Raw genomic sequence first — 11,111 nt, forward strand, 5'->3', positions numbered from 1 at the left:
CACTACCGCCATCATCCAAAATGCGGGTCCACTCATCCAAGACTTCTAAAAACTGTGAAGCAAACCCCTAAAAAAAATTAAAAAATGAGAGGGGTGGCCACGAGCATGAGAGTTCGAATACAGGGACCAGGCAGTGGCGTAACGAGCCAACAAAAGGTTGAAAAGGTCAAACAAAATGTAAAGGGAATTTCTAAAAGGTCGCGAGTCTGATCGAACAATAATTTTGAAAAATATTAATCCAAAAAACAAATTTGTGATAAATTTTGACGATATAGTTATTTAAAATCTTATATATTTCACCCCTTTCACTTTCATTTCCATTTCTCCCTTTTTTCTTGGCATTGGGACTTTATTGGGGCGAGGGGATGGAAGCCGAAGCCCTCCATCTGCATGCCAGTGCGATGGATTTTTTATAAATCAACTATTAAAGGGATGTTCCAGGCTGAAAATAATACGATTTGAACAGATCAAAGAAAAATCAAACAAACAAAACGCTGAAAAAAAAAAAAATCGGACAAAGAATTTCAAAGCTATGGCATTTTAAAGATTTGCATTATTCCGGTTAAACAGTTCTAGGCATGCCTTCAATGAACATATTCCCACTTGTTCTTTTGCATTTTATTATATGATATTAGGTTTTTTCAAATGTTTTCTACCTAGAATCGTAAAAAAATGGATTGAAAATTGAATTAGTGCATTAGATAGTAATTGCTGCACCTTGTATTTCATTATAAGGGATTCATATCATTCACACATGTATGAAAAAATGAAACAATTATATATCAATATCATGCAATAACATATGAAAAGGTAAGGATGTGACATCATCAGCCTACCTGATGAATATTCATGACGAAGTTCATATACTAACTGTTCTCACAAAATATTGCGTTACTTTAAAATTCAATAAATTCGTTATTGTTGTCTGATTTTGATAAGATTTTCAGCATTTTGCTTTGTGAATTTCACTCTATTTATCTAGATATAAATATTTTCAGCCAGGATCATCCCTTTAAGTTTCGTGAGTCATGTAAGTAATTTTTTCTTTGTTTTAAGAAAGCACCCTCTTCGAAAGAAAAGGTGTTCTTTTTTCCCCTGTGCCCCCCCCCCCACTTTCAACTTCGCTCCGCCACCCCCCCCCCCCCGCCTGCTATCATGGTAACGATAAAACCTTTCCATATTCTTCTCTGCCGCGTTAAGCTACGTAGGGTTATACGCCACCTAAATCTGCTTGTATGTTTCAAACTTGCTTCTTTATCAAACCACTTGCCTTAGATCACAAAAAATGTTACGACCGAGCAAAAAAAAAGAAAAAGGGGAAAATAATTGGATGGAATACGATGTTATTTTATACCAAAATCTATCACAAAACGAGATGTTTGTAGCAAAAAGGTCTAAATTTTTGCTCGCTCGATTCGCGGCTTTTCAGAGAGTGTTTTGCCCCAATATGCTGTGTTCGGCCCCCTTCAAAATGTTGGCTCATTACGCAATTGGTCCACCCTCTGGTTTGACCTATTATGGGTAAACACAAGGGCGGCGACCCCCCCCCCCCCCCGGTCAGTACTTGTGCACTCGACACGAGAGGGCAGTGGGAATTAATGACGATGTAATATAGGCTGTTTTGCCGAGGCTTTGAATCACATTACAAACCTTGGATTTGTCTTGTTTCAGATTCTTGCCTCAATTTTTAATTAAAAACAAACTTGTTTTAAATAATCGTTCTAGGCGAGAACACGACTGAAGGATTTGCTGTGCCATACCAATCGAACTGATCGATGAGTCGGAAATTACGACACTGATCCTAACCTTTCGTGGCCATGAATACTCATGAGGCGTGGTCTGACTAAATAAACTCTTATGCCTCTTGCGTCGGGTGTACAAATACCGACGAAAAAAAAATCACTACCGGCCCTGTTTGTAAAGCAACTCTATACTTAATGACATTCAATAAAATACTTAGCATTACGTCAAACCCCCGTTTGGAGAAAGACCGCAGTTCAGATTGCAAACTGCGGTTCTATACCCCATTTTGCGTTTGTAAATCCCAAAATCATTTCCAAGCCCAGGGGGCCGTTTCATAAAGCTGCTCGTAAGTTAAGAGCGACTTTAAGAACGACTGGTGATCCTTTCTCGCGCGCTAGATCTTCGCCAATGGTGTGTACCATTTACCGCAAGACAGGATCACCAGTCGCTCTTTATTTACGAACAGCTTTATGAAACACCCGCCTGATCAATCCCGCTAGGCCAGGTAATCCCCGCTGTCTCAATTTTACCTCCACAGGCCAGATTATGAGCGTTGAGCCAAGGACGAAATGATAAACAACAGCTGTGCTATTACGTAAGACTTCTCTGCCTGTAGTAGGACCTTCGGAATGAAATTATTGTATTCGATATTTAATCACGTTTTCAAATGCATATTGTATTCAGAAATCCAATGTTAGTCCATATTCAAGTTCGAACGAAGAAAATCGACCTCGAAATAAGGAAAGTAAGTGAATTAAAATGACGGCATGCTTTGCTCGGGCTGTTGTGTTATCTTCGGACCGAGGTCAAGAAACAGGTGTTTTGATACTTAAATTGCTTGCTTGGGGCAGTTATGGTTTGTCGTACTTGGAGAAGAGAATTGATTGAGGGAAACTGGGGTATAGTGTTTTGAAATGAAAGGTTTTCGTCATGGAAAATGGAAAAGAAACACACGTTTATCCAGTTCCAAAATTGATTTAATGCGATTAATAATAACACAAAGCTACAGAACATGAATAAAACATGAATAAAATATCGTAAGGATGAACAAAAACAAGCCAATATGAAAATGATTACAGTCGCAATTTGATTGTCGAGGAAAATTTGCTATGGTTTGATAATAGACCTATAACTTCTATTCATAATAAAACAACATGATTCCGAGTGGACTTGTAATTATAACAACATGCTTGACAGCATTATTATTTTTTTATAATGATTTCATGTAACCGACAACTTACAATTTTCGTTTGAGGCCCAGTATCATGAAAACAACATTGTGTATACATCCGCCGGGTCATTTTGATTATTTGCCAGCGAAGGTCAAATTTTGAAATATTGTTTTAAATATCAGGGACGACATTGAATTTGTCATTTATTTATGTTATTAATTCAATAATATGGACCTCATGCGCAAACCTTTTTAAACTTGAAAATATATACTCTTTTACTTGATCCATTCTATTAAATTCACAAATAATACTTTAAGTTACCAAAGTAACAAACACTTAAATCCAGTTAAAACAATTCTATATACCAGTGGTCCAGCACAGCGTAATGAACGACCCCTTTCATGGGGAGGGTGCTCTATCACTCAGCGAAAGTATATCGTAATTTTTTTTCCAGAAAAAAAAGATTTAAGAAATCACGTTTCCTGGCTGGTTTAACTTCTACTATTCATTTGTTTTCTTTTCCTTCTTCTTTCTTTTTTTTTTAAATTTGAACGTATAAATAATAAGCATATCTGAAATGAAAATGCTTCGAAATGTATTGAAATGAATATCTAAATGATTATGGAACTTCACAGAGAATGCTTTCTTTTAAAAATATACAATGAGTATAGAAAATATAATTTAAAACCACCTTTATTTACCATGGAAGCAATGGATATAGGCATATAATTTAGATATATATTTTTTTCTTAGTACATGAATACTTTATATCATTATAGATTAGTAAATTTGGAGACATAATACGATATTTATAAATAATTGATTCCACAATCCAATATTCATCATTACCACAGGAAAAATACATATTTTGTTTTATTTTTAATTCCTTTAAAAAATAACAATATTCTATCGATTTAAGCAGGGTATACAAGGCAAAGAATGAACTGATGAATCAGTATACATGGTATAGGCATGATAGAGCTTGGTTTTATTGTGAGCATGCATTTTTTGTGGTATTGTGTTTGGTCCTGGGAGGACTAGGCCTACTCAAACTGTGAATTAGATTTGGTCCACTTCGAGGTTTTAAACCTTAAATAGACTTTCGAAGGCAAGGAAATTATAATATTATATTGGGGAGTTCTCTCAGTGTGAAACCATGACTAATCAGAGAAACAGATATGAGAGGATTTCAAGACATTTTGACGAAAAACATCAACAACAGGGTTATTTTCATCTGGTATTAACATTATTACCAGAATTACATGCATCTTTGGATGTCACAGGTGAAATGCCATCCTATGCAGTTCATCGGAAACATTGGTGGCGGAAGCATCAAAATTTAGGGGGAGGGAAAATATTTACACCCACCTTTTTTCCCTTTTTTTTCCCTGCTAAAAGCTGATATTTTTTGAATTTTTGTTTTGGGTGTAGTCCACACTAATATCTTATGTTTATCTAAGTTCTTTTTTTTCCTTATAAACAAGATAAGATCTCTAATAAGGCAGGCACGTATCCATGTTTTGTACCTTCTGGGGCCCGAACTGATTTTGGTGCCCCTGTGTACTATTTGAAAAATGGCGCCCTGGCCTCTCCCACCCCCAAACATTAATCATGAACAGGAAGGGTATCCGTCCCCCGTTTCCGCCGCCTGTGATTGGAAACATTATATCGATGGGGCTGCAACTCGGAAGTTATCACAGACTTAAGCCATATGTTCCCTTTTTGATTGATCTATAAACCAAATATTTGATTGATGTTTATTTACTCTTTGCCTGCATGGAATAACTTGCTTCTCACTCCAGAATACACAGGAAGGAAATATAGTCGACATGTATTTTGCCGTGGCTGTAACACAGGGAGAGGAGTGGATGGGCTTTGATCTTGCCACATTTAAATTTTCACAAATTCCACGCATTGAAATAAACGAAGTTGGTTGCTTCACCCCCGACATGTTATGCCTTGGAAGCCAAACTATATTTTTTGATATAAAATTTTTATTCAAGAATTTAAATAAAACATTCAATCTCTGGTCAATGAGAAAAAACCCCATCTCTATCATGTCTATAGTGGACTACTCTACAATCTTGCTGATTAGGAAGGGGGGCTCTTTCATGGAGAAGGGGGTGGAGGTTCAATATCCATTATATCAAAATAAATCAAGCCTCATAAAATCAGGTTTGGAGTTTTGTATTGATTTTTCTGCATGAAGTGGTGTAAATAGATTTAATTTACAATTATCTAAGTGCAGCAGATATCATTTGAAGTAAGAAAAAAGCTACAAAATACAAAATAATCCCCCTATAATGTCCATATATTCGAATATTAAATGCAAATATATGCCATTTTTGATGATTTCTTCTCCAAGAGCAGCAGATATAATTTGAAGCAAGAAATTTGAAGAAAAAAAAACACTCGCTAATATTCTCATCCTCCTATAATATCATTTATTTGCATATTATATTGATGAAAATATAGTTGTGCTAATTTGTATGATTTCTTCTCCAAGAGCAGCAGATATAATTTGAAGCAAGAAATTTGAAAAAAACACTCGCAAATATTCTCATCCTCCTATAATATCCTTTATTTGCATATTATATTGATGAAAATATAATTGTGCTAATTTAGACGATTTCTTCTCCAAGAGCAGCAGATATAATTTGAAGCAAGAAATTTGAAAAAACATTCGCAAATATTCTCATCCTCCTTTAATATCCTTTATTTGCATATTATATTTAATGCAAATATATGCTTATTAGGATGATTTATTTGCTACATCCATGATATCTACGGGAAGTTGCTCCATCGGACGAAAAGCCGATGGTTTCAATATTCAAGGGTGACGCATGTCACCTTATCGGCACATCCTAGCGCGGGATCAAATGCTTCAAAGATATTGAGTATGTTGATGAGAGGGAACATGATGATGGCCCCGATCATTGTACCTATGGTTGTAAAACCTCCGAAGTACATCATAGAAACACGAGATCCGCCGTCGTTACGAAGGATCCACCCGATAGTGGCCCGGCAATATGAGAAAAAGAACCCTTGAAAGATCCAAGCTGAAATCTATGTGGAGAAAATGGCAAAGAAAGGGTTGTGATATTAAATCAAAATTATGAACAACTAGATTAAAACGCCATTCAACACCCTCATAGAACATACTCTTGTCTTGATTTGGATGGATTAAGCCGTTAAGTTGCAAGAAAGTTTGGCACAATAGGCCTGAAATCAATTTAGAGAAGCCTACAAACAGACGAAATATACCTCTCTTCAAGTTTTGAAGTTCATTTAGAGAAGCCTACGAAATATGCCTCTTCAGACAATCATATAATAAATACAATGTGATTTTATTCATGCATATAACTTTAAAAGAACTTGAGCTTCGTTCAGCAAAATTAAGTCATTGCACATTTTGCGTTCATGCTCCCATATGTATTGCATGTACAATTCCTGAGAAAAGTAAATAACTGTTCAAATAACTGGCATACTTGTGTCCGAAGAACTCATTTAATATCCAACATGTCCAAGAAATATTTAGAGTAGTACATCTTCAGCATGCTAGGCGCACCACATTTCACCGGGCATGAAAACTTAATTAATGGATTGAAATATAAATTTAAATTTTATTTAAACGTTTTTATGACGTAAAGGGAAGTCCATCTCAACAGAAAGTTGATTTTAATAAAAAGAATGAAAACGTCCAAACAAACCTAACTCTTGTTAAATTCAACAAATGCGGATGAAACTGGAAAGTTAAACTTTCGCTTATGTTCACAAAACATCCGTATTCACCAGTTCACATCCTAGTCTGTTTGCGAATGAGGCAATGGTTGGCGTCATCCCCCCCCCCCCCGTCAGTCTGCAAGCCCCTGCGTTAATGAGCAAATGAGCAAGATTTATCCAAGTCCTCTCGTGGCTGAATTCATATCCCTGTAAAATCTCGTGAATTATGAGACTTTTTTCTCAAAGAATTTAACCATTATCTCTTTGAGTAAAATTGATTATTCTTGTACCATGGGAAAAAGTAAACGTTACTCTTTTGTATTGCTTATTTCTTTTGAATAAAATATTATTATAAATAAGTGAATTTTAGGCCTGAAAAGATGCCTCAAACGGAGTTTTCTTCCTCTCTTTTATCTTGCAAATTGTGCAAAATTTTGTGTTTTAGGTACAAACATGATTTATATCAACAGAAAGCTCAAACTCTCTATTTTCATACAACTTGACTTTTGATATGTGACACCTTTTAAATGGGTCAGCAGCCAGCTTTTTCCATCGAGATGCAAGACGAGATTTCTGAAATTTCTGAGTAGCATAAAGTCTAGAGTTCTGATTGGCTGAATAAGGTTTTCAAAACAACAGGCGCGGGTAATTTGAAGAAATTACCACATGACATGGTGAGTGTGACCTTGCTGATGCCCAGTGTGGGGAACATTGGAATTAGCGTGGGTGTGTGGTCTCTATGACCAATCAGAGCGCAGTGCTTTTGTTTTTGAGCTGCTAAATGTACTTGGCCTATGCAAAGCTGGCTGCTGACCCATCTAAAATATATCTTGTTATAACAATTATATAATATCAAAGCTTAGATTTTCAGCTTTATCATAATTTAAAAATCATTTGGGCCCAAACAGAAATTAATTGTAAAAACAACAACTTTTGTTGCATGAAAATCATTATTTTGTTTCATGTTTTAGATCAAAAGTTTCCCCTATATTACAACATTTTTTTTAAATCCAAACACATGACCTGAAAGAATTATTTTTGTTCTTTAGAAAGATACCAAAAACATGAAATTTGGTCAATATTTAGAGCAGCAATGGCAGAATAAAAAGAGGTGTTTTGGTCCGCACCAAGCTCATTAAAGATCCAGACCGGACCCGAAAATGAAATTGATAAATTATATACCAATCGAAAGCTTATAAGCTACTAAATACAGCAAGGTATGCTTTATGCATTTTCACCGCTTCCCAGCTGAGTATTTTGCTTGTGAATATTCCAATTATCGGGCTTCGAACCCCGCTTAGAAAATAGGCTTTATTGTGCTTTTCACCTGCCTCGAGACCGTGACGTCACGTTGTGTAAGAAGCGTCGTGATTCCATAGGTTTGTACACAGAAAAACTGGGTGATTTTTTGCTTTCCAGATAACGCATTTCATTCTCTTCACTTCTATCACAGAGGGATATCACATATATTTTTACCCACAAGCTTGAATTTATGAAATCTACAGTTTTGAACTAGTTTTTGCCATATTTTATTTCCTGCTTATTTGGCGCAGATTTCAATTCTATCTGCATTTAGATTATGTATAACAACTTTTCCTGACATAGCAATTTAGGCCCAATAAGAGCCAAACAAAGAAATCACAAAAAAGGTAGTGAATAGTTGTAGGTTTACGACAATTTGAACAGTGAATAATTTTGAGTGCCATTTTCATCTGAAAACGAAAAAAAAAAATGGATTCATAACATGGAAATGGAAGAAAATACCCAATGCTTTTGTACACAAACCTATGGAATCACAACCCTCCTGACACAACGTGACGTCATCATTTCCAGGCGACGTGGGGGTGCTCAATCGAAGCGTACTTTGGAGGAGCAGTTTCTTTGATTTTTATTTAATATTTGTCAGAAATGGAAGGAGATATATGTAATATTTTTGGTATATTTGTATTGTATGAATCATTACCTTTATTTTGATATATGACTGTTTTTATACCGGTCAGGGTCTTTAACAATGCAAAAACACTCTAGTCATGAATATCACTTGGATAGGAGGCTACTTTTTCAGGGCTTGCCGACTGACTGCCCCCCCCCCTCATAACCTCTTTTGCAGCTCATTTTATAAAATATAAGATATTGCTATATTCCTGATTATAATGAGAAATAAAGTGTGATCATTTTGCCCGGACAGGTAGAATCGTGACAGCTATGACCTATACAGTGATTTAATGAAAACGTGCCTTATTGACCATGTTTGATGATATCTGAGAAAATTGAAATATTCTGTATTTAATATGATTTAATTCAAAGAGATAGCGAGTAGAAGACATCATCAGCACTGTCATTGGCAGATTACTGCGTTAACTATTTGATTTAAAAAAAAAATTATTATTTATCATTATCAAAATCAACTTTTTGTTTTTGGAGATGTCGCCTTTGAAGATCTTTTAAATGATGGAAGATAGAGGCATGGTGTGGGAACGATGGTAGGTAGGGTGATCTATAATTGAACTTACTATCAAAACTTTTCCCATCGTCTGTGCCTGGAGCGGAAGAGTTGGGCTGAGTGTGGCTACCACCATGCAGTACGTACCAGAGATGATTCCAACAAAAGCTGTCAACACGACCACCAGATTACTCGTGCTCGGTCGAAGCATCACGAATAAGAACCCAAAAGGTACGCTGATTTCAGCAAAACATGTGACCAATATGTAAGTTTGTGATCCGTATCCCCCAGAAGAGTAACTCTGTATCGATGGCAAGGCTCCGTATATCAGAGAACTAATCACCGTCAAAGTGATGAAGAGCAATATGTGCTTCTTCGAGCAGAAACTCTTCGATGTCTCTGTACCATTGTTATTATTCTCCTCTCTGTTTTCGATAGACTTCAGGGTGTAATTCCCGTCCCCTTCCCTTTGACCATCTTCGACATTCGTCGAAATATTTCCTTCATCATGGTCATCATCATCATCATCATCTTTAACTTGGCTTATTTCCTCTTCTTCGCTGATGATGATACCAGAGTCCTCACTGCCGATCTCATCAGAGGAGGACAACGCTTTAGAAGGTTTCAGTTTCTCTACTTGACTCTCTTCATCTTTACGGTTTTTTAAGTGTAATAGAGCTATTTTTTCGGGGTTGCCTTTGCGACCTCGACGACCCTCTAAACAATCAAGGCATCCAAATGGTTTATCTTCAATCACTCCGTACTTTTCAGAATTTAAGTCTTCGTCATATTGGTCTTTCAGCAGAGGATTGCATCTCAGTAGGCAGAAGGATACCGTACTCAGACTAAATGATATAAATATAAATGTGTAATACAAATGTGGAGGGAAAAGGGCGTGTCCTGTCTTCTGCACAACATAGGTGGTGCAGTTTGTATTTAATGTGATATTTCTGATGGGATCTTCCCTGGTACTGAAGAATGTATGATTTGCAATACATTCGTCATCACCATTAGAACCTTGGAGAAGGACCACCATACTTGGAATGACAGAGCTAAGTCCTTCCCCTATGAAGTACCAGTTGAGATATTGCGGCTTGAGTCTAGAGACGAAAGGCATGAATGTCAGGTTGGATGTACTATCGACAAGAGCCATGAAGAAGACCAGGATGAGCAGGGCCGTGCTATGCTCTGAGTCATCAAGAGACCACATAGTGTGGAAGTCCCAGAAGAAAATCAAGCAAAAACTCGCGATAACTCCGAAGGCTAGAGTCATATATATAGCTGGAATCTCAAGATGTCGATCCCTCGGAGCAAAGTACTGGCATACGACGAATATCAGCGGCCCAATAACAGCAGCTTGTGTTGCCATGACGAAGTAGGAACCGATCTTGTATCCTTCGGGGATGCCTAAGCTTATGAGAAGTGGCAGTTCTACCCAGAGGCCACCAAGAGATACCCATGTACTCGTACCGAACGATACCACTAGCAATGCTGTCAACGCATCAGTGAACATTTTCATCTAATTTAGAAGCTAAGGCAAAATGAAAATAGATCTGATGACTCGGGTCGACACATCGGCCTAATCGGAAATTGTGTGCAGATGAGCTCTTGAAAAAACTTGTTTCGAAATTTTTAACTGCAAAAGAGTAAACCGAATATATATGGAAGATAAACCTTCGTCTGTTGCTCGGTGTCGTCTGTGTCCTCTATATACGACAGTCATTGTATCAATCTGTGGGGGAGATGAAAGAGGAAAGATCATAAGTAAAATGAATAAAAATCAACGCCACCTGCCTGAGTGTTTGTTACTAATTTGTGCATCTGATTATAACCAGATACAGAGAAGGCGACAATATTTCATTCAAATGATCGCACCTGGCCATTTTAAGCGTATTTATTTCGTTTCACTCTGCATTTATTTCATTTTCATTTGATATGATCAAGGCAATGACTCCCGATTGGGCCGGGAACAGTTGAATAGTCTCATTAAAATATCACTGAAATTGAAAATTAATAATATGGGATAGTTG

The 11,111-nt window shown here is 36.7% G+C and overlaps 1 protein-coding gene across 1 annotated transcript; it reads right to left on the reverse strand.

The window, feature by feature from the left end:
- Positions 1 to 2,704: 2,704 nt before the first annotated feature.
- LOC129282530 (riboflavin transporter 2-like) lies at positions 2,705 to 10,814 on the reverse strand. Its single transcript, XM_064113854.1, has 2 exons — positions 9,152 to 10,814; positions 2,705 to 5,981 (listed from the first exon to the last, which is right to left on the reverse strand). Exons 1-2 carry the CDS (start codon positions 10,598 to 10,600, stop codon positions 5,739 to 5,741), a joined length of 1,692 nt encoding a protein of 563 aa, XP_063969924.1. The 5' UTR covers positions 10,601 to 10,814; the 3' UTR covers positions 2,705 to 5,738.
- Between the last annotated feature and the right edge of the window lie 297 nt (positions 10,815 to 11,111).

This window comes from Lytechinus pictus, chromosome 2, assembly GCF_037042905.1.
Source record: "Lytechinus pictus isolate F3 Inbred chromosome 2, Lp3.0, whole genome shotgun sequence".
In the NCBI taxonomy this organism is placed as follows: domain Eukaryota; kingdom Metazoa; phylum Echinodermata; class Echinoidea; order Temnopleuroida; family Toxopneustidae; genus Lytechinus; species Lytechinus pictus.

What these genes read in the sequence shown, in the direction of transcription:
- LOC129282530 (XM_064113854.1), bottom strand. Translation starts at nt 10,600, where the DNA reads ATGAAAATGTTCACTGATGCGTTGACAGCATTGCTAGTGGTATCGTTC. An exon ending in CGATGGGAAAAGTTTTGATA is followed by an intron (nt 5,982 to 9,151) that starts GTAAGTTCAATT and finishes TTCTCCACATAG; the next exon opens with ATTTCAGCTTGGATCTTTCA.